Below are 23,683 nucleotides of genomic sequence, written 5' to 3' on the forward strand. Positions count from 1 at the left end.
GAGCAGTGAAAACTGCTTTGGGGAGCGCACGCGAACGTTACGTTCATGAGCCTCTGGCCGCACACGCGGGTTCCCCCACTCAGCTGTGGCGTTGCACTCCGCTTCCGAAGCACACGTTCCCCGTGTGTCATAGCATGCGACACGATGTACGAAACCGTATAACTAACTCACGGGTGCAGCATGTATAGAAGCATCGCGACGCGAGTGTCAGTAGATTGGTGTGCGTGCGCGATGGTTCTGACCGCTGCCCCGTTTCTTCCCCCCCCCCCCCCCCCTCTCCCGTGGAGCAGGAAGTATGCTCCCCCCGCTCCTGCACAGGCTACTGTTTAAGATGAGCCTATTTCACGACATCAAACTCAAGCGACGGAAAGTGGACTCGCGAGGCAGCAGTGACGGAGAAAACAATGGCGATGTGAACACCTCGTCGCCGGAGCCGCCACCACCACCGTTGCAGCCGCCGCCGTCTCAGCAGCCGCCGACGCAACAGCCGCAGCAGTTGCACCAGCAGCCGCAGCAGTCGCAGCAGCAGCCGCAGCAGTCTCAGCAGCAGCCAACACATCCGCATCAGCCGTCGCAGCAGCAGTCGCAGGTGCAGCAGGCTCAGCAGCAGCAGCCGCAGCAGCAGCAGCCGCAGCAGCAGCAGCAGCAGCAGCAGCAGCAGCAGCAGCAGCAGCAGCAGCAGCAACAGCAGCAGCAGCCGGGGCCCGCGGCAGGCGGCAATGGGTGCGCGCCTCCCACGCGGCGCCCCGACGAGTCCCCTCCCCCGGCGTCCAGCAGCCGGCTAGCGGCCCCAGCGCTAGCCGACTCGGACGACGAGGAAAGGCGAGCGGGCCCAGCCAGCGCCTGGACGCCGGACTCGAGCGCCTTCAACCGGCCCAAGGAGGATGAGGGCCTGTCGGTGCTGCGGCGCATGTACCGGCCGCAAGTAGTCAGCTGGCCCGCTGGGGCACCGCCGGCCGAGGTGACCCGCGACGGCTACGCGCCGCCGTACGCCTTCCAGCGGTCGCCCATCTACTACCGGCGCGCGTCCACGTCGGCAGCCGGCTCCGAGGAAGAGGCCAGCTGGCGCCGGGACGACGCGCCAGAGCCCACCTCTTGGGCCGACAAGCTGCCGGACTCGCAGGCGCTGAACCTGTGTGTTGCCGCCGGCGTGGCGCCGTCCACGTCGCGAGGGGGCGCAGACGACGAGGACGACCAGCCCATGGTGTGCATGATCTGCGAAGACAAGGCCACCGGCCTCCACTACGGCATCATCACCTGCGAAGGGTGAGCACAGTCGGCATCCGCCGTACACCTCGGGTAGCGAGGGGTTGTCGGGGCGCCTGCTTTGCCATCGATGCTTTCGGAATTGCGTTCATGTCAGGACTCATGGGAAGGGCTCGGGCAGCTTGGCGTTCGCAATGTGCTAGTAAGTGGGTAAAAACGAGTCAGCGCTCATGAAAGAGAATAGCTGGGGTGTCGCTCATTGTATAGCAGGCTAAGCAAGACTCAGTGGCGCGGTCAGCTACGGGGCCCGCGTCCTTGGGTCACTGCCGCTCTTCTCGCATGGTGGTTCTTTCCCCTGGCTTTTTCCTAAGGTGCAAGGGATTCTTCAAGCGGACCGTGCAGAACAAGCGTGTGTACACATGTGTGGCGGACGGCAACTGTGAGATCACCAAAGCCCAGCGGAATCGCTGCCAGTACTGCCGCTTCCAGAAGTGCCTACGACAGGGCATGGTCCTTGCCGGTACGTATGCCTCTTGCCTCTCGAGCCACGGGACGCGCCACGGGCGTCCCCGCTTGTATCCGCCTTATTCGCCTGCACCGCTGCATTAGTAGTGCCTCTGCACATACTGCGCAGAGGGGAATCGAGCTTTAAAAAAGGTTCTATAATAGCTCCGCGGAGCATGTTTTAAATGCGATGGGACACGCCGTAGTGGCAAGCTACAGATTCCTTTGTGCAATCTGATGTTCAATTAAGGGTGCCTAAATCGACGCACGCTGGTGATTTGGCCTTTTCGCCAGCGTAAGAAGCAAGACCGAGATTGAACGTGTGACCCCGTATACACTAGTGGAGGGCTACTGCGTCGTCACAGAGGGTACCAAGAAAAAAGACTACGTGTAGTATGAACGTCGCATTCGAAAGTACTGCTCATGGCCACAAGTGAGTTGTGTTACGAAAACGACACTGAGCCAAAATGAACAGCGAACGAGTTCAACCCAGCCGCCTTCTTAGCCCATTAAGGTTTTAGGAAATGGGCATGCTGATTTTCTGCACCAACTGATGCCGCTGTCCTAACTGGAACCTAAAGAACGTAGCTGAATTTTGGCCCACACTGTTTTATACTTGCGGCAAATCGGCTCATGGAGCAAAATAGGTGACATAACAAAATAGGTAATAACCTTGCGGCACCATCGGCAGCAGATCATAAAAACGTGCTTAGCTTGCGGCGGAACGGAACTTCATTACGACTAAGTTCTAACCCTTTCTGGAACTTCTAACTTCTCTGCGGCATCATAACGAGACAGTGCGCGGTCTAAAAGAGCCACTGAAGCATTGAAGCCTGTAATCTATGGAGTCTGTTATAAAGTCCAGAGCCGCTTCCGGCTGCTATGACATGTACAGGTGCCTGACGACGTTCGCAAGTTTTCGCTTCGAACAGCCGAGCCTAAAATGTTCGGGAACAATATACGTGAGGTGTTCGGAATTCAAGTGTGCCGTGACTGCTGTTGGCCAGGGGCAGTTACGTTTCTGCATGGCGACCAGCAGCTTCGTGTCAGGCCATCATAGAAGGAGGAGGAGTAAACTTTATTTGGACCAGATTACGCTAATATTTTCTTGTTGCTAGTCGACGGGCCTTGGGAGGGCTCCTTGATCCAGGAGCGGCCAGGAGGGCGTGGTTGACCAGGTCTAGCTGGTCGGTTGGGTCCGAGCTGGGCAGCATACCTGTCACTGCTGGAACTGCTGGAGGGTAGGAAATTTGGAGCATTCCCAGTCCATGTGGGTGCATGAAAATAGACAGTATTTCCAGATTTCCAGGTGGCATAGTCGGAAGAAAGGTGTATGGCGTGGAGGAAAGTTTCATTGGGAAAGGGATCAGTAAAAACTGTGGTTGATTCCTCTGTCATAGGAATCGGTAAAACACGAAAGTGAAATGTGCAGCGAAATCTGCAGCTGAGCATGATTTGCGGGTCAGTGGCTGTCTTGTGGGTGTGCTTGGCGAGCGACGTCTTGCTGGAGGGTCGCTTCGGCAAAGGTGTACTGGCGTCATTTTCATGACGGATATGACAACAGTGAAATCTTGGTTCATCACGGCATAAAACACTTTCGTGTTAAAATATGAAACCCGAAAACGAACAATCCCAATTATAGGCGAAGGAAACTTTGACATCCACCTGAATGCAGCCGTACGGCTACAAATGAAAGCTATACAGCTTTGTCAGAAACTTCGCAGTTGAAGAAAAATTCGCCCTGGTCCAGGATCTCGTCGATTAACCCTAAGTATAACCAGAGTCTATTGAAGGACTCTGGTATAACGTACTCTTTAGTACTAAAGGTTGCTTCCCCGCAAGAAGACACTGTGTGCAGGGGTGCACCCTTTACAGGCCGCTTGCTTCGTTGTACTGGCGTCATTTCCGTGACGGGTATGACGTCACTGAAATCATCGTGTCTCCCGGAATAAAACACTTTCGTGTTAAAAAAAGAACCCAGTATAGAAGCGAGGATAAAAATGTAGCAGGCATTGGTGTCACCAATAGATTTTATTTAGCGTCTGGTTTCGCTGTTTTCTGTTATATCTGCGTTGAATGCAACAAAAAATAAATTCTGAGCTATAGTGTCCTTTGATGGTTTCATTATTTTCTGGCAGTAAATAATTTTTAATGCCGGAAGCATGGAAGCGTTATTGACTTTTTATTAAGGATATATATGTCCCTGATTAAGATGTTTAATGTTCCAGCAGACCGTCGTTGTCTAGCAACGCTCCGTCTATGCCACCGCTCAGGCATTCCGATGTTTTGAAACAGCGGTACATTCATTTTACGATGGTACACGCTCTTGATTGACTGCCTTCATACATACTCCCGCGAAGCGAATCTTCGGAGTGACAGTAAATAAGCTCCTGCGTTAAAGCAGTGCATACAAAGGAGCTTCTCACGTGCCATAAGAGACCCCTGCATCCGATATGCATCACCCAAATCGCCTTTAATTTAGACCGACTGCATCCGAGCACACCACTGCAGGCTTTATATGATGAACTTCAAGCCACATTATATCTCATGCAGGCCCACTGCTGACCGAAAATATCTCTCAAGGTAGCTGGGTTTTAAAAATGTTTCTTCATTTATTGCCATCGCCACGAATTGCTCACAGCTCATAAACACGGGGCCAGCCTGATACAATGTGGCCGCATCTATTTCAGCTCTCCCCGTCAATCCCAACTGGTGCCTTAATTTAATGCGGCCATGTTTTCTCTGCAGGATTTACAGTTAAGGTCACATGTCAGCGTGCGTGCTCACACGACTCATTCTTAGCGGTTGGATATGTTTTTCCCGATGCACTAACTTCTCCCCCTGCGAAATCAATTGTTTGTAAAACATTTCCTCTGGTCGGGTGAATCCACAGCGAAAGTGGCAAACGACCAAAATGTCTTCGTTTTTTAGGCACGATTTCTCTTCGCCCGCATCATCTCGCACTAGGCCTGCCATTCTCGACGAGCAGCGCGTGTGCAGTGAGAACCAGCTTGGCAATGAGAATCGTCGCACTCGGTGTCGCTGCGCCAATAAAGACACGATTGCATGGGCGGGCTTCTGTGCGGGCAGCGTGCGAGCATTGCCGCAGCCCGAAGGCGGGGGCCGGATAGAGAACGCGCCGAGTCCCGGCGCCCATGGCGGCCGAGTATAAATAGCAGTCGAACTGTTCACGAACCGAACGCGGCCGGTGTACAGGAAGCAGAGAATGGGGGCGCGACCAGATGACGGTCACGTCTTAATTACATCGCTTCCGAGGAGGAAGGCCTCTGAGCGGCCAAACACTCGGCGAGGGTGAGCCTTCCTCCCAAGTCTCCCTCGTCGGAGCGAAGCCACTGGAGCGCGGAGTGACGTCTTTCTTGGCCCGGTCGGCTCGGCTCCAAGCAAGCCGCAGCTTCCACGAAGGCGACCGGGTCGCCCAGCGGGGGGAGACGTCACTGTGTAGAGCGTTGTCGCTTTCCCCCCATGTGGCAGCAGACCGTGCAACCCAGAGAACGCCTGTCGCGTGCGCGGAGCTGCTTAGGGACGCAGGAACAGCGGCGCATTGGTCGCACGCACACCATTCTGCGAAAGTGCACGGGCCACAGTTGGTCCGTCAACGCTGTGCCGAGAGTAGAAAGTGCTCTTTCGGCGCGACGAGGTGGAATAAAGCGGCACGAATTCCGGACTGTGGCCCAAGCCAGAGATTCCAAGCCAGATTTATAAGAAGGCCAAAGAAAGGAGGGATGGAGAAAGTCTAAGCGGTGTGTGCCAGAGAAAAGCGTGCCTGACAATGCAGGCTGCGTCACTAATGAAATGCTTTTCGATCAGTTTGCGCATCGCTTACTGCCAACAGCGTGTTCCAGGGCAGAGTGATCGAGGCGCCTCATTTAGCGGGCTTAGGTTCTAACCCCACTCACTTCTGTGTGTCCGCCTTTATAGCGCTGGCAACACCGCCCATTGTATAAAATAAAAACTGAGTATAACTTATTTTCCTCTCAAATACAAAAGGTACGTACTAAAATAGATAACACAAGTCTCAATTAGAAACTAGACTAAGCGTTAAATTTGTGCTACGCACTATTTGACACCGCTCGGCGGAGTTTGGTGATATTTACGAACCAGCCACCATGATGGCCAAGGCAATCCGAAGCTGCGTACAAGTGCGGACTGTTGCGGGCCCGACTTCTGGTGAGCCAGCCGTATTTCTGGTGACGGACACCTTAAAGTACCCGAGGTTAGCTAAATCACCAAGGATTATTCTCTATGGCGTGTCGTGACAAATTTCGACAAGCTATGGTTTTTTGCTTCATTTCTAATCTCAGGTAGGCCAAACACCCGCCGCGGTGGCTCAGTGGCTAAGTCGTTGTGCTGCTGAGCACGAGGTCGCGGGTTCGATTCCCGGCCGCGGCGGCCGCTTTTCTGATGGAGGCGAAAAGCAAAAACGCCCGTGTGTACGAGATTTCGGCGCACGTTAAAGATCCCCAGGTGGGCGAAATTAATCCGGAGCCCTCCACCATGGCGCGCCTCATCGCCTGCGTTGCGTCGGCGCGTTAAACCCTACAATCAATCAATCAAGTTAGGCCAAACAGCCACCGAAAGGAGGATGACATGGGAGCGCTACAGGCACATGGCGCAGTACGCGACACACTACCGGTAAGCTTCGCGCATGCCAGCTCATCGTCGGCCAACAGCGGTGACGCGCTCTTCCCACCAGTTTGCCACAGCGGAATGGTAGAGGCCGGATGGTGGCAAAGAAGCGGCCGTGCCATGGCAGCGCACGTACCATGTCCTCCACCGCTCATGGGCCTTTGCGCTATGCGGCCCGGCAAAGATGACATCCAATTTTTCATTCGCTCTACGACAAGAAAAGCGTGCCGTTTTCGGGGAAAAAGGGGGTTTTGTGCGTCTACTGCTTATGTCGTAGAATGGCATGCGGCTGTGCGTTCGTACGGTTTTCCCCGACCGAGGCTCAGTCCTTTTGCATCCCCCCACGTCCCGCGATACGTATTGCGGGCGGAAACACCTGTAGGTCTCCTTCGGAACGTCACCCTAGCGGCCCATACTGCAAGAGAGCGCCCTTGAAGCGGCGCGCTCGGCTTCGCACATCGTCTGTGCCGTGCAGCGCGAAGCTGATAACTCAGGCGTGGACGGGTGGATGCTACTGATGATCACTGTCGGGATCCGGGGCCAGCTTCACAGTGCCACCGCAGAATATCCTACATGAGCCTCTCTGCTTCGTGATGCCAGCAAGGCGTGAGCTCCAATAAGCCTGCAGCTGGACAGCCGATGGCTCGGCACCGCTCGCTCTAGGATCTGCGGCATGGTGGCGGAAGGTGGGGTGCAGGGGCTGCGTTAGCGCGTGGTTCGCTGCCCAAGCTTCGACTTCCGTCGCTCCCCGGTACTTTGAAAGCATTCTGGGAACACTGTCGAATGCGTTCATGTCTTTTTACACCTTCTGACGGATGTACCTGCACTTGCTCGAGTTGCTATTGGCTCTCCCACTTCAGCTGTGTTTTTGACGGTAGATATCCTTCTGTGACGAGTGCAGCGAAAGATTGTATTCTTTGCTCTTTTTAAAGATTTTGCTCTTTGTATTCATTTCTCGTGGCCCATACACGCACACATATACGCACGTACACGCATACTGGCGCATGTACAGTCATGGACAAATGAACCAGAGCACGAAAAATTGAAAAAAATACTGTTCGCGGAGGTCAAATAATGGCGCGCTCTTGGTATATATTGAAAGCCAGATTTCCCAACTTTGATACTGTAATAAAGCCATGTGACAATTCGACCTGCATGGAAAGAAATCGCGCTGTTTGTGCGTTCTGGTTCGTATTTTTGTGTTCGCATTTCATTTGTCCATGACTGTCCTGCACGCATGCGAACATACGCAAAAGCACACCCACAGACGTATACTGACATACGCACACAACGGCGTGCACAGAAAGTGGGCGAAAAGCCTATACAGGCAAAAGTGGAGAAGCCTATTGTTTTCGATTGTTTCTTTGCCGGTTTTATTTTTCTTTCTGTCACGTTTGAGTTTACTTTCCAACCTCGTCTCTACCAACTGAGCGAACGGGAATGAATTTTATAAGAAAGAAACAAGGAGCGGACCTATCTGACAAATTCATTACGCGCGCTTAATTAAGTGTCAAGAAGAACCAATTAAGCCAAGAGGCATTTGTATGCTTGGTTGGTCAGTCCAAAACGTCTTGGCACAATCTGATGAAAACGTGATGCGCCGACAAAGGTGGCCGCTGAAAGGGCAATTTCGAGCTAGCAAGGCAGACTGAAGTCTGAAGCCCTCTTCGCAAATGTGCCGCAGACAACAGCGGCAATTAATTGAGGTCAGGAGAAGCTAGCTGGAAACAGAAAGACCAAGTACAAAAGAAGCGCTGTGCATCGAACGGCCTGGTTACTTCCGCTGAATACAGCACCTTCGTACACCCCTTGTCAAAATTTTCTAGGCCAAACCTAAGCCTACTGGACCACAAAGAATTCAAAGAATAAGCTTTACCTTTAAATGTGACCAAACTATTTTAGGACAGTGAGAAAGGACGGTGTTTTCTCTAGCTTTTCGGCATAAAACGTTTAAGCCTTGTTCAGGACGTAAGCTTGTGCATTGAATTTTTGGTGGCCTGCGCACTCAAGCTTGGCCTAGAAAATTTTGACAAAGACTGTACATATTATCGGGGAGAAAGAGAAAAAAACTTTATTGTTAAAATAGCCCTAGTCCAGGCCATCGTGAAGACATGTATCGACTCGTATGCGCTGCGCCTGTTTGGCAAACGAGACTATTTAATCTAGACCGCTGGTGTGTTCGTTAGTGACCCTATAGGCTCTGCCTTAACGGATTTGTGTTACATCTTAGTTTGACACGTAACATAAGACGAAAGGAACGCATCAAAATAGCTTGTCCCCATAGTCGGCTCGCAGATGGCGAGATCACCGGGTTTAAATACTTCCAGCGTTAATTATGGGGTATGAGGTTTATTATACAGGCCCGCAGACCGTCCGAATGTGCGTTTTAACGTGCCGTCATAAACTGCTTAAGGAACCCAAAGACAATTGGGAAAATAATTCAACCAACCTGAATGTGTTCGTTAAAGCTGAACAAACTTGCGCATATATAGTTTTCTTGACTTCATGCTCCATATGAGAGTCCAGAAGGTGCCGGAAATTTCTGGCTCTTTGGCCAGTTCTTTGCGAGACCCCGTGTAGTCCCGTATAGATTGCGGACACTTCGGAGCCGCTTACACCATCTCAGGTACACTCTCGATACGGTAGTGGTGGTAAAAGGTCTCTTCTCAGATGTGTCAGCAATTTCTCCCTGTCGCGTCTGATGCCTCATTTCTGGCTTATTGGCCCTTGAGAGCCCCATACAACCCCACAGCTGCCAGAATGGCGTCCCGAACCTTCAATACCATCGTCATGGCTTAGTCGTCCTCAGTTAATTATTCGCCTTGTGGTCTGATGGGTGTTCCTAGCTTTCTGGCAAACCTGTTGTGACATCTCATAGCTCACCAATACGGAGGCCTGGGTGAGTTGGTTTAAGTTCATCTTGAAAAGGCGCAAAAACACTCACATGTATTTTTTTGGCTGAAAGAATTGTTCAGGTACCTTGTATATCGGCCGCAATAACAGAAGAAAGTGCACGCTGACTACATAGGCTCACAGTCGTCCGAAATTTGTTCCAGCTGTCCGAGAAGACCGCATGCCCGGTGGAAGAAATTCGGGAGCTGTATACAACTTGTACAAGGTGAGTGGGCTCTGGTTCATCAAGATTTTCTTTCGTGCATTCTTTAACGAACGCGCCAACCCCAAGTTTCTTCGCAACGGGACGTGTAGAAACGTATTAGTGTTATATGAAGAGAGCACGAATGCCAGAGGTAGAAGAAAAATAGCAGACTAAGAATCAGGTCGCATGAACGACCATGTACAGGGCCATGATGTGGTCATGTGGCGAAGATCACAAATAGATGCTTGACTACAGAAATCTCTCCCTAACTCTTTAAAGGTCATTACTATAAAGAATTCTGCATAGTGCACAGCCGGCTTTGTTATTACTGCCCAAGCTAAAAGGAAATAAATGAGGCATTTTCTTTGTTGGCTTATACTGCTGTCCCCATGATTAAATATTACACCACAGCATCCGCAAAACGGCAAATTTATTGCAATGAATAGTCATACAGAACTGATCCTTGGTTTAAGTTAAAAGAGTCCATAACATTGGTGACAAATTTTAACGCGCCGTTAGTGCCATCGGCTAAAAAAAGCTTCATATCGGCAAGTATTAGGGCAAATTTCTTGTGAGCTGTCTAGAACAACAACGGTACTTTATAAATTGTGTAAAACCGGTGCTCTCAAAACGTTTTACGCTAGTGATTCTCATTTTATATCTATTTTATACGCATATGTCTTCATCCATGTAACATAAACCAGAATTGTTTATGGCTCATAAAATCGTGTACTACAAGAGTTTAAAGAAATAGATGTATTTTGTACCATTTTTTCTCTGCAGGCATTAGCAAGAAAAAAGGAAGGCATCGCAAAAGTTGGAATGGTCTGACTTGTATTGGTGAAAAAATTTCGGCAGAGCCCTGCTCAGTTTTTGCGATGCGTTTTAATGCGGCTGCCTCCTTTACTTAACGCGTAAATACGGCTGTTTCAAGACAGCTCGAATATAAGGATATCGAGAACCTCAATAGCTAAGATAACTGAATAGGCGTAACTATGCAGCCTCCCCGCAGGAAAAAGACGAGCGAACGCAAGCGGTGTTGAGCGTTTGTACCGAATGCAGGCTAAGAGGGAAACAACCGTATGTGCCGTCGGTCTTCACTCTCTTTGGTACGACCTACCCAGGTGTCTCCTGCGAAAGAACGGGAGTCCCTTACAAGCTGGCTTCGCCACGCACTTACCCCTGATGTGGGAAAGCCTTTGCAAAACCGGGATGTGAGGTTTTTGGAAAGCCGTGAGTTGTTCTTTGCCGATGAATTGTCGCGATTTCCCAGGGAAAAAATGAATGAAGAATCACCCGGAAAAGCAAGCAGACGGAACATATACTGAGCCAGAGACGCTTACGTCGCAAAAATGTCAGTAAGAGCGGCTCGCTGTCAATGCTGACCACTGCACAGGACTGACAATGCGGTCAGTGGAGGTAGCCGGCGTTTGCTGCTGGGGGAGAAATTAGTGAATTTTCTCGACCTTTTGCGACTGCATGTGCTCAGGCTAACGCTTGAAAAACACACTAATGTTCGTAGTAATTCACAGAGACGGACGGCCACGTGACGTATAGTGGCGGGAAAGGTTTAAACAGAGAACCACAAGTATTTACTGTTTTTGTTGTATGAGTTAAAATACTTGAGACTCAAGTGAATCAAAAGCAAAATTGGTAAATATTACCATGGCCTGAAAGAATTAGAAATGCCACGTATAACCACCAACGTAAAGGCTATTCCTGGAAGCTCTTCAGCGCACTGCGCGGGATGAGCAAGGCCTCAAAACAGCTAACTAGACGGTTAGGGCTCTTCGTGTCAGAATGGCGTCTGAGAAGGAAATCTATCCTTTTCATTTACTTTCACCTCTTGCGAAGAAAATTAAGCACAGTTTGTGCGAATTTTCTATTGAGCTGTCTGCTGTTCGGAAACATCGGGTAAAGGGGGGAAAAAATGAACAAGCGAGCCAGCATTGGTGAGGTTCATCTCGTGGAGCGAGAGCAGGTGCAGACAGATAGGTCACAATAGCAGCAGAGAGAACCGCCCCAATCCGGGGCTGCATGTTCGGCGGACGCTCTTCCGCTCCTCGTGTGGCTGTCGCAGGTCAAGTACAAGAAGCACAAGAAAGGTCCCAAGAACGGACAGCTGCTGCTTCGCCCGGAGCCCGCGCCGGGTGTCAAGGCCCCCGCGGAGGCCAAGTCCCCGCCGGCCGAAGCGGCCACCGCCAAGGGAGCCGCACTCATGCTGCAGGGCCCCAAGGCGCTCCTTCCCCTGGCCGCAGCCGCAGCCGCTACAGCCACCACGGCCAGTGCGACCACCACGTCGACCACGACGACCACAACCACCAACGGGGTCCTCTCCTCGTCGGCCAGGTAAGACGGGCGAGGCGAGCGAGCCGGCGTGTGCTGAGAGCGACTCTTTCGCAGGTACCACCAAAGCTCGGACTGGGTGAATGGCGGCATCCTGAAGACGGCGCTGACCAGTCCCTCCGAGGTGATGCACTTGCGGCACGCTGTTCTGGAACAGCAGCAGCAGCCGCGACCGGAGCGGCGCACGCTGAGTGCCGAGCAGGCGGCCGCCATGATCGAGCAGCTCATTGAGTGCGACGACTTCGAGGACGTGGCGACGCTCAACAACATGCGTGACCTGCTCAACGACTGGGAGGACCTGTCGCGCAAGCTGCGCCAGATAGCCGACAAGATCGTGCACAAGCTGGTGCAGTGGACAAAGCGGCTGCCGTTCTACGCCGAGATCCCGCTGGCCGTGCACACGCAGCTACTGGCGCACAAGTGGCACGAGCTGGTGGTGCTCACGACGGCCGCCTATCAGGCCATCCAACTGCCGGCGCGCGTGGGCTCCTCGTCGTGCTCGTCATCGGCCTCGTCGGACGGGCCCAACTCTCCACCAGCCGACGTGAGCCGCGAGACGGCCGCGGCACTCTGCGAGCTGCAGCGCACACTAGCCGCGCTCATGGGCCAGCCAGTCACGCTGGTCCAGCTTCCCAGCGAGGCGGTGCCCTTGGTCGACCAGATGACCGGCCTGGCCAGCGAGCTGCGCAAGGCTCGCCTATGCCTCGAGGAGTACGTCTGCTTGAAGGTGGTCATCATGCTCAGCTATGGTGAGTGCCAGCCGCCCCCTGGCGCGGCGCCCCTGACTCGCCACCCCGTTCCAGAGGACCCAAGCCAGCGGCAGCTGGAGACCATCCAGGAGCGTTACCTGGCCGCACTGCGTGTCTTCACCGAGCAGCGGTTCCCGAACCAGAGTTCGCGCTTCACCGACCTTCTGGCGCGGTTACCGGACATCCAGGCGGCCGCTGCGCTGCTCTTACACAGCAAGATGTTCTACGTGCCCTTCCTCCTCAACTCGTCCATCACCAGATAGTCGGGAGCCCCTGTGTGATACCGGAGACCCGATTGCGCGGGACCCGCTCGCCAACCCCGCCGGAGACAAACCTCGCCCGTGCTCCCTTCGCTCCGCCTGAGAAGCAAAACGCCGGCACTCCTTGGCCGCGGAACAAACGGGCCCCCGTTCTCCCGTCGTCCTGGGCGTCCTACCACCAGGAGAGTCGAATTCTCATTTGCCTTCCAAATAGGCTGTGGATACTGTGAGCGAGTACGTGGCATCCGAAACGTTTTCATGCGCTCAAAGGCGCTCGGTCGGGACGAAAACAACTGCGCAGGCTCGTTTCGACATCAGCAACGCATAATATCCCGGCTCAGGTCACGTAGATTTGGCCGTTCTACGGTCTACTCTCGTGCAGACAGGGAGGATGTTCTATCCTAGCTTGCAGTAGGCCACCTACGGATAAAGCGTCGCTGAGGGGCGCCCTACCAAGTACAGAGTGTCTAGGCTCTTCCAACCATCGCATTTTGGAAACACCATTGGCTACTCTATCAATAAATTATGCGGTATATGTAATCGCAGCAAACGTTAGCTTCTAAACAAGCAAAGAAAAAACAATTTAAAATTATTACACTCTAAGGAAAGCATGTGATTCAGCTTCACCACAACGCACTAGAGTGACAAATCCTTGCCGCCAACAACGCAAATTTGGCGAGTGACAGCGGCGTGCGTGAAATTTGACTGAAAGTGCGATCTGCACTGTGGTGCCGCGCAATGCAGAAATTCATACTTGCATTGCGCGATGCCACAGTGCTGACCAATCTTTTTAGTCAGATTGCATGCTCGACATTGTCATTCGCCGAAATTTTGTTGTTGGCTGCGCGTATCGGTCAATCGAAGGCATTCGGGGAGGCTACACAATTTCCTCATAGAATCTCAAGTGTAACGAAAGCTGTAATTGCACGTATTTATGTTTTCAGAAATTACTGACAGTCTGGTAATTAGAAAAATATGTAATTGACAGACGGCTATTAATTTTAACCAACTTTGGCAACGGTGGCATACAATGAGGAAACCAAGCAAGGAGACTAGTTTTTCGTTTTGTAGGAATGACTGCAGGTTTCACTTCTCCCGGGGCAGGGTTGTAGTAGGGAAAAACCACGCTTCAGAAGTCGACGCGCACACGCCGTTGGTTACCAGCAGATTCTGGTGAGGCCGCTGGGCTGGCACAATGAGCTTACTCAGGGCACGCGTGATTGAACCAAGAAAAAAATAAGGCCATTCGCCCAAGCTTGCTGAAATATTCGCGAGGGCTATGGCGGGTGCCGCTGTTGCCCACAGACTCCATTCCGCTGCCTGAGCCGCTGAGCTAACGTGCGAACATGCAGGCTGCTACGTCAGCCTTTCTGCTAGAAGCCTTTACGCTACAGTCGGGGTCAATAACGAACTGCGGACCGAAAGGCCTGTTCACAAAAAACGAAAGAGCGAGGGCCACTGCGTTGTTGGGAAGATAGCGTTTTGCGTTCTCGCAGGATTTTGTCAGAGACAGCTGCGATAAAGCGAGGTTTGCTGCCAACGGACGGGTCTCCACGAGGGCGCGCAGATTCCACAGCAGCCGCAAAAGAACAACACATTGTATCATAGGCAATCATCGTATCGTCACCCACTGGACGGCGGGCGCATTTCTTCGCTCCCCTGGGAAGGTTTTGTTAGCGCGTCCGCGAGCCTCCGTTTTGAGGGGCGCCCATCTTGCTAGTCTATTTATTGTGAGCACCCGTATACGAGTCACAATCCGGTCCCGCACCCTCATCAACCATCCGCGACTTGTCCCCTCGCGAAGTGCCAAACGGCCCGTGGACACCGGACGGAACACGAGCAGGCGAAATCAAAGGCCTCCCCGTGTTCCCAGGGCTCTCCTGGCCGAGCGGTTCCCGCGCAATCGCCTTCTCTTCGTTGCTTGTTGATACCACGCTGCCAGTGGCGAGGTCTGGGCTGGACCTCGGCGCCATGATGGGACAGCCAATGGGAGGCTGTCCCTGGAAAAAGCCTGCATTGTTTGCCCCTGGACGAGAAAGACAATGGCAAAAGTGTAGGCGACGGTGACTGTTCGTAGTCTCTTTTTCTTTGTTCTTTTTATAACGACCAAAAAGAAAAAAAAGGGAGAAGAGCGCACAAGACGACGACAAGAGAAGCTTGGACGGATACTTTCTTTCGCCTTTCCCACTCTGCGGAGTGCAACCAGCAACAAGAAATACTGCCGAATGAACTTTCTGACCACTGCCTTTGTAAGCTTTCCATGTGCATGTTCCACCACGGTGTTGCTAGTGACGCCGCTTTAGTCCAGCCAAGGCCCGCACGGGTGCGGCGTCGCTGCTGCGTCGCTGGCCAGCGCGTGCGCGGCCGCCGCCACCGGTGCCGGACATCGTCGTCCCCCTCGCGGGCGCGCTTACGTGCCGCTGCCAGGCATGCAGGACACACTTTTCAACGGCCCGGCGAGATCAGGCCACGCGTGTTCGTCGCTAGTTCAAAGTGAATCCCCCCCCTTTCCAGGGCCACCAGTTGCAGCATTTTGTCTGACGTGGGTGCCGCTCAGTTTACGCCACAAACCCGGCCCGGCACTGAGGCCAGAGCAGGTACGAACACACGCTAAATTTGACACCTACCGCAGCATGGTTGCGCCCACCCGACACAAGTAAATCTTCAATGACACTGAAGTCAGCTTCACTAGCCGCACAGAGCTGTTTCAAACATAGCACGTCTAAAAGTTCAACGCCTCTGCATTCAACCCCACTTGCTGTATAAAGCGGTTTCAAAGGATAGTACGGCTCCAAATTTGCCACAGGGGGAGGCCGTTGTCTGGCTCAGATACCATTATCCTGGCCGGAAGTGCTCGGGTGAAACTTGAGTTATTCGTTACAGAACGTTATTCGTTAAACTAGCTTACGCGCAGCAATAACGAGGGACAAAATACAGGCGTGAGAGATGTGGCGGAAACGCAAGTAGGTGCCGGTGCCCTACGCCACCACGCAAGCGCTATCACGGGTGCGGTGGCAGCCACCTTCGGGGAACGGGATGGCGCGCCAGTCAGCTAAAAGCGCCGACCTTGGAAGGATGTGTCCTGCGGCATGTCACGGCTGCGGCCGGTTATGTGTCTGCATGCTACCGTACCCCTGAGTGTTGTTGTGCGCTCCTAGCAGACGTGTCTCGCAAGTGTGGATAGCATGGGCCGGGCCCTTCCCACCCGGCGCCCGACGGCCTGCGGTGACCCGCGCTCTTGTCCTCGCTGTCCCCTTGCGTTTGCGCGGCATTTCGGGCAGAAATTTGTTGTTGGCCACGTCGTTGTTGGTGGAGTCTGCTGCTTCGACAGCGACGCGACGTTGTTCTTTTTTTTTTCCTGCCTGTTTTTTTTATCATTGCGACGCGTTATTATAATTATTACTATTACGTGAGAGGACAAGCGCATTGTTGGCTTTGTGTTTTTTGTCGTGGTTACATTTAGTCTTTTTTTTTACATTTTTTGCCTTCTGGTCGTTATTGTTGTTGGTGGCCGTTTGGTGTGAAACGCAAAGGACGCTCTCCTCCCAGTGAGCCGCGTTATTGCCTTCCCCCTCCCCCTTTCCTTCACAATCGTGTACTACACCCACCCTAGTCAAAAAAAGATTTTTTTACTGCCTTTATCGTCTTCGCCACATTCTTATATATAAATATATATATATAAATATGAATATACAAATATGAATATATAAAGAAAGGTTTATGTATACAAAAGAACAGAGGTCGGGCCAGAGAGAAAGAACTAAAGAGAGATGGAAAAAAAAAAAACGACGCGAGAGAGGGCAGAGATATACGTTTACGAGAGAGCGCTTTTTTACGTAGGAATGAGGAGTGGATGCATGAATGAAAGAGCGACGCGTGACCCTTGTCAGCGCACACGCACGAAGACACGCCTGTCCGTCTCGTCACTCGTACGCCCATCCGGAGGCCCCGCGTCGGTCGCAGCTTAGCGAGGGACGCACGAAGCGGCCCACTCCATCCACGAGCTCTGGCGTTGCTCCCCGGTCGCTCGGTAGTCGTCGTCTTCGTTCTAGCTTCCCTTTTGTTCGCGAAACGAGTAACGACAAAAGCAGAAAGGGCTGGAGAAGCTGCGAAACGCGACGAAGCATTCGACGGAGCTGAGTCGCGCGATGCATGCGATTGGTGTGAAACTAGAGAGGCGAAAAAATAAAATAAATAAAAACAAACACAATTTAGGCCTCGCTAATGTTTCCCGGTTTGCGGACGGATGAATGTAACCGGTTTCTTTGTCTCCCTTAAGCACGTCCCCCTTTTTCCCCCCTTCTATTTAGAGAAACGAGCAAGATGTCAGAAGGACGCAGCCAGGAGACGGCCCAGTGGGCGCTCGTTTCTCTAAACTGGATGCGGGCTTAGTGACAATGCCACGTGATTTGTTGCGCTGTAAACCTGTTTGTACATAGTCGTGAGCGAAGCATGGATGTCATACTGCGTGCCTCAAGTTTCACTCTTCTGTTTTTTTTTTTCTTTTTCGCTACACCGAGACTTATCGCCGACCGTGGTCGTGTTCACTATTAGAAACACATTGTCATGAAAGGCGCTTGACGTCACGGCGTCCTAATGTTGTGAGCGACAAAACAGTGCGACAACCCCACTCGCGGAGGCACAGTGAAAACCGACCCAAAGTGCACCTTCGCTGAGACGACGAACGGCAGAGTACTTCATTTTTACAGTGTCTCTGATCGAACTGCCCGAAATGCCCGGTTTCCAAAAACCTTACAGGACAAGACGAAAATTTCCGTACTGAAAGCGCTACAAACTCACCCTACGAAGCTGCAAAACATAGGTAACTGTTCCCGGTGTTAGTGTAAGAACAACAAAGCGCCTATGTAGCCAGTAATAAGAGCAAGTAACTGCCTTCAAACGCCGTGCTTTTTTTTTTTAGTGTACGAGTGAATCGCAATAGACCCGCTGGTTTGTGCATGTGAAAGCACAAACGTAATAACACGATTACAAACGTGATGCAGACAAAAAATAATAACTCACTGTGCGGACTGTTTGAACTCGCACAATATAGGATGTTGTTTTTATTCGCTTCAGTTTTAAAAAAAAGCAGAAATGAAACTTGTGTTTCATTTGTTCGATGTTAGCTTTGCCTCGTTCGTTCCTTACGTTACCGGTGGCCACAGGGAAAGCGTATTAAGTGGATATGACTCTATATCAAATAAAGCGAGCAAATACCTGCAGTGTCTCAATTGGAGCACCCGAACGCATGCAACAATCAATCCTCAAACCAAATTCTTATTCTTTTTGCTTACGTTCGCGGACAGCACCTTCGCTTCCCGGAAGAGCCGAAAGAATTTGGGCACCCCAGGAAGCTTTGTTGTCCAGTCAGCTGCATGCTTGATTTTCGCGCAGTGCGCCATCGCAGCTTTCGCCCAGTGGTTTCATTATCATGCCATTTCATCGAGCGTGCTGTCGACAATGAATCTGAGGCGCGGATAGCCTTTCGGTCGCCGTGGCAACGGGATGCCGCCGAAATGATTTCAAGCGCTTCCGGGAGCGGAAACGTGTTTCGAGACGCCTCTATTTAAGATTGCCTTCATTGCGGTCCACTGCGCCTCGTTAGAACAAACTGGAGTTATATTTTGACGTTAGCGAAAATTATCAGTTTTTGCTATTATTTGTTATTAACGGCCGCTAAATCCGAAGAAGCAAGCAAGATGAGCAATGTAGCTTGAGAACAACTTGCTACCCCCCGACCTCTGGCCCCATTTCTGGACACTTCTTTTGCAGCCGAAGAAAAACGCCCTGTACTCCCACTGTGTCTTTTCACTCATCTGGCGGATCGCTGTGTTTCTCGCTTTGTACAAAGACTTTCGTTTCTACATTTTCAAATGGACACGAGCAAGAAATAAAGCAACACGTCAAGAAATGTATCTTTCTTTTTGCCGTGTACTGTACAGCTGGTGTTTTATACATATATAAAAAAAAAATACTATATACATAGTGTACGAAGGGCTTGTGTTTGATAGCGACGTTAAAGATTCTTGGATGTACATTGTTTGTTCTCTGTGAATTTTTCTGAGTAGAGTGCCTTTTCTTTTCGCTCGAATTGTTTTTGTTCTCGTTTTGCCGGTCGCACCCGCGGCCGACACCCCTGACGATGGCGATATCACAGAGAAGGAGGTGAAAATGTGCTCTCAATTCGGCGCGCCCGTTGTTTCTGTGAATGGGTCGCTTGTGTTTTTCCTTTATTTTCCCCCTTAGTTTTGACCTTCTAAATAAATTATGAAGAAGAGTAGACCCCCTGCGTCCTGCCCCTTTCTCTCGCCGTCAGCCCGGCCCGGCGTTGCCCCTCATCGGCCGGAGCGTCAGAGGCATGCACGGCCGGCGGCGATGTGAGTGCGTCGTGCTGATGAGCTCGCCATTCGTGCAAGCTCGCGCGGGGAACCGAGCGGTGCGTTAACGGGCGTGGCTCTCTTCTCTTTCTCAACTCGAGTTGGAAATGTTTGCAGAAATATAACAGCACTCGGTTGTAGGTGCGACATTCGGATACCGTACCGGGACCTCCTAATGCAGGCATACCTCTTGAGTTTAACCTTTTCCTGTAAGTGTCCTATAACTGTTAAGCACGAGTGATTTTGTCGAACTTCGCGTTTCTCCTACACTCAGCTAATAAATAAATAAATAAATAAATAAATAAATAAATAAATAAATAAATAAATAAATAAATAAATAAATAAATAAATAAATAAATAAATAAATAAAAACTGTGGTTGATTCCCCTGTCATAGTAATCAGTAAAACAGGAAAGTGAAATGTGCAGCGAAATCTGCAGCTGAGCATCATTTGCGGTCGGCGGCTGTCTTGTGTGTGTGCTTGGCGAGCGGCGTCCTGCTGGCGGGTCGCTTCGGCAAAGGTGTACTGGCGTCATTTCCTTGACGGATATGCCGCCAGTGAATTCTTGGTGTATCGCGGCATAAAACACTTTCGTATTAAAATATAAAACCCGAAAACGAACAACCCTAAGTATAACGTACAATTTAGCACTTAAGGTTGCTTCCCCGCAAGAAGACCCTATGTGCAGGGGTGCACCCTTTACAGGCCGCTTGCTTCATTGTAGTGGCGTCACTTCCGTGACGGATACGACGGCAGCGAAATCTTCGCGTATCCGGGAATAAAAAACTTTCGTGTTAATAAATAAATAAATAAATAAATAAATAAATAAAAGTCAGTGCCATCCCGCTCTGTGAAGGGGTATGACCTTGTGGCGGGAGCTGTTTGTGGGGGTATTGGTTGGCCCCAAACTCTCGCTCAAACCGCGACGTCAGGCTGGGAAAGCTTTGAGAGGGATTGCAGCCACGCCGCCGTCTTACGTTTTCCGCCTCGCTGTATTCGAAGTCCCGACGGGCCTTGCGCTTACGCTTGGCGCCGCGATCGGATCGTCGGTGACCTCCTTCCGCTGCGTTCCCGCCCACTGCCGCTTGTGTTTTGCGCTATGAGTAGGCCTCACTGTGCAACACACGGTGTGGGAATGCCAGCTTACAAGGACCAAGCTTAGACCGATCTGCTTAGAGTCGGCTACACTACCAAACACAAATGCATTGCTGGGAAGACGTTTATTCAGACACGCGGGGGCAACACAGGCCTTTTTCTATCAAAATGTGAAGCGCCAGAGGCGAACAGGTGACCGGAGAGTGAGGTTGTGCATGCAGAGCGAGAGAACACGTGTGGTCAGCCGCGGCACGAGCAGAGAGCACCGTCCCGGGAGCTGAGAGATCGAACGGGCGGATTTTCTCTCTCTCTTTCTCCCCCTTTCTCTCTCTCTCTCTTCCAAAGGACGCAGAAAAAAAAGGAGGGGGGAGTAATCCTGCTGTAATAATTGTAAGCTCCCTGCCGCACCCTACAAATGAAGGGACGGCGACAGCTAAGGTGTTTTGCGGTGCAAGGTCCACTCGGGACATGTTGCCGGGAGTAACGAAATGACGAGAGTGACGACGCGAGAGACTCCGAGCGAAGGCAAAGTAAAGAGAGGTGAAATCGTCGATCATTTGGGGCTAGTGCCAATTAAGGCGACTGGAGAGCTATCGCAGTCACGATCCAGAATATGCGCGATGTTATATTACGAGTGCTTTCAAACAACGATTTCGCGTAATTTTCATTCTATGACGTAACGAGACTTGCTAGACTTACAGTTTTATCCTAAAAGGCCAAACATGCTGTAATTTTTTAAGTGAAATAAAAATGTCAGTTGATATTTGGCTGAGAAGGCCCGCTAGTGCGTGAAACCCCAAAATGAACCTCTTAGACTGAGCATGCCTGCAAGCAGACATGCGAGCATGCCAGCAGCCGTTCAAGGGCGCGTCCGGCAGCGACACGACGAGAGGAAACAAGCCATTACAAGTGGGTCTATCGGACAGTAGCGTGTTCGAAACTGCGCCTTAGTGGTCCGCAGGCAACGCGAAATTCAATGGTCAGCCAGCCACGCATGCCCGTCAAGCGAGATTAGTCGGCTGCTGTGGCGACGTCAGCCACGCATATACAGCCTACATGCAGATATATCGAACGTGAGGGAAACATCTCCGCCATGCGGCGCTCGTAGTGGCTGGGGCAAGGTAAAAAACATGTTTATTTCAGCTTGAGGGGAAGGGGAAGTGGTCAGCCTCCCATGTCTGGGAGGCAGCGAGTCCGCGACGATTCCAGTGCTCGTTTCACCAGGGCTAGTCAATCTTATTTTTAATGCAAAAGCACTGAATGGCCCATTGAGCGAAGAGGCCGCTGTCGGCCTCCGCGTTTCCCGGCATCTGTAGCGCTTCTTGCATTTTCAAGGGCTGCGGAACGTTCCCAAACGCAAGCGCCAGAAAAGCACACAAAGGAAAGTAGCGCGACCATCGGCTGCGAACGCGGGTATGCGCCGGCCTGACGTCCCCTTTGTGTGCGACGCGTCATGTGGCTGCGGACGCAACACACAGAGATGAAGCTCGATGTTTAACTGGACACTCCCGGCATGCGTTGGCCGAAAGAAGCGAGGCCTAACGTTACGCTTCCAGGTCCAGCGTCGTCAACCGGTAACCGCAGTTTGACGTTGCTTGGCACGTCGTTAGGCTTAGTTAACGTTGCGGCTACCGAACTTTAAGAGTAAGTGCAGGCCTGATAAGGGCGACTGGTCAAGGCTCTTAGTCACAGAATGAGGAAAATTCGCAAAGAAGAAAGAGGGACGACGACGACGACGGTGAAACGATAAGTGATTTCAGCCCGAGTTTCGCACTACTTCCGCTGCCTCATCCAGCGGCGCAGCAGTCAGCCCCGAGCCAAGGGGCTGTGCTCGGCGCACAGCGGCGTCCACAATACCGGCATATCCGTACGCCGATTCGACATAATGTTTTCGCGTTCACCGCTCCTGAGTGCTTAGGTGTCCCCGGAGATTTTCTTGATATCAGCACTCCAGGCGCAACTGTTTAACACCTGTTTCTTTCTCTTTCGTTCTCACCAATTGACAAGCACTCTATTTAGATAAGTCAAAACGTACGAACAGATGTTAATCAACATTCAGCCTCCTGAACTCTTCAAAGTCACGTCAGGGGTAGGGGTGTGATTTCCCTCTCAGAAGCCAATGGGTGGGTTTGGTACGTGCGCTAGAGATGTGAGCGGTTACAAAAAAAAAAAACATTAAAAAACAGTTTTTTTTTTCGTTTTTTAACCAGGATAACATTGAAAAAAAAAAAAACAGAGCTCCTCCGGGGAATTTTGTTGCGATGCGGCCAGTCTGCAGTGAGGGAAACACTTTCTGAAATCAATGCCTTGACGTGAAATCGTGCGCAGCTTTTGAGAGCGGAAGCTCTGCTGGTACTTTTGTAATGCAGCATGTAACAATTTTATTCTTTTAGGTGTTAACGAAAAAAAAATTATCGGGCACTTAAGTCTCATAAGTGATTTGAAGGAGAAAGCCAGCGATTGTCGGAGACTTCTTCAGCGCTGCGTCGTGTTTGTGGTGCCGTCACGTTCACCTGTCATGCGGCACGCATCCGGACAAATCTGGTTCCATCCTGGCACGGTACAGTGTTAGCGCTGTAGTTGCCACACTTGGCCGCGGCTCTTCGCGACCCGGGTTCAGATTTCATTGGTACTCAAATAAGTTTCTATGTATATTTTATTTATTTATTTTCTTTTTTACAGGCTGCCGTTATTTGGTTTCGTTCGAGTAGTCGCCAGCAACTACGGCCAGTTTTCGCATCTGATGAGAAATCTGAGGCTTTGGCCTTAAGAAGCATGCCCCTCTTTCATAGATCTGTGCGGAATCGTCTTACTTCAATTTCAATGATCACAATATATTATTTCGAACTGAAAGTATTGTCGTTTCAGCGGGCAAACGCGGGGGGATTTGCTAAAAGGTGCATGCTTGTTAGGGTGAGGGTTGCCTATTTAAAGGGGCTCTGAAGTGAATTTGTCAAGCTCCCGTCTTTGCTTGCACTGCGTAGACTGGCTCAAATGAACACATTTTCCATCATTTATCCGGGCCATAAGGCGGTATTTGAATTGAATTGAATTTAATTGAAGTTTATTTTTTCTGAGCACAGAAAAACGGAGGGAAGGCAAAAGGCGGCTAGCCTGACAGAGGCCTTCCCTCCGAGCACAGTTGACACGCAGGTACATTTTAATACAAGGAAAACAAAGCATGGCAATTATTTCGCAATGCAGAACATATCAAGAAAATGTTTTACAAGGAAATTGATTTACACACAGACACACTCTTATCAAAACAAAAAGGACACCACTGTGTATTGAAAATAAAGGCACATATCACAACGTCATTTTAATTATTAAATCATTGCGATAAGCACAAGATAACAATCGCAACAAAAATACCAGTTGTACGTGCGCAGAAAGAAACTAGT

At 51.1% G+C, this 23,683-nt stretch overlaps 1 protein-coding gene across 1 annotated transcript; it reads left to right on the forward strand.

Moving 5' to 3' along the window:
* Nucleotides 1-293: 293 nt before the first annotated feature.
* LOC144154938 (hormone receptor 4-like) lies at nt 294-19,056 on the forward strand. The gene is made up of 6 exons (XM_077686080.1): nt 294-1,266; nt 1,578-1,726; nt 9,414-9,475; nt 11,535-11,803; nt 11,858-12,549; nt 12,604-19,056. The coding sequence occupies exons 1-6, from the start codon at nt 296-298 to the stop codon at nt 12,810-12,812; spliced, it is 2,352 nt and encodes a 783-aa protein (XP_077542206.1). The 5' UTR covers nt 294-295; the 3' UTR covers nt 12,813-19,056.
* Nucleotides 19,057-23,683: the final 4,627 nt, after the last annotated feature.

Source organism: Haemaphysalis longicornis, unplaced genomic scaffold (genome assembly GCF_048455015.1).
Source record: "Haemaphysalis longicornis isolate Haplotype H1 unplaced genomic scaffold, Haemaphysalis longicornis Haplotype H1 scaffold_1, whole genome shotgun sequence".
In the NCBI taxonomy this organism is placed as follows: Eukaryota; Metazoa; Arthropoda; class Arachnida; order Ixodida; family Ixodidae; genus Haemaphysalis; species Haemaphysalis longicornis.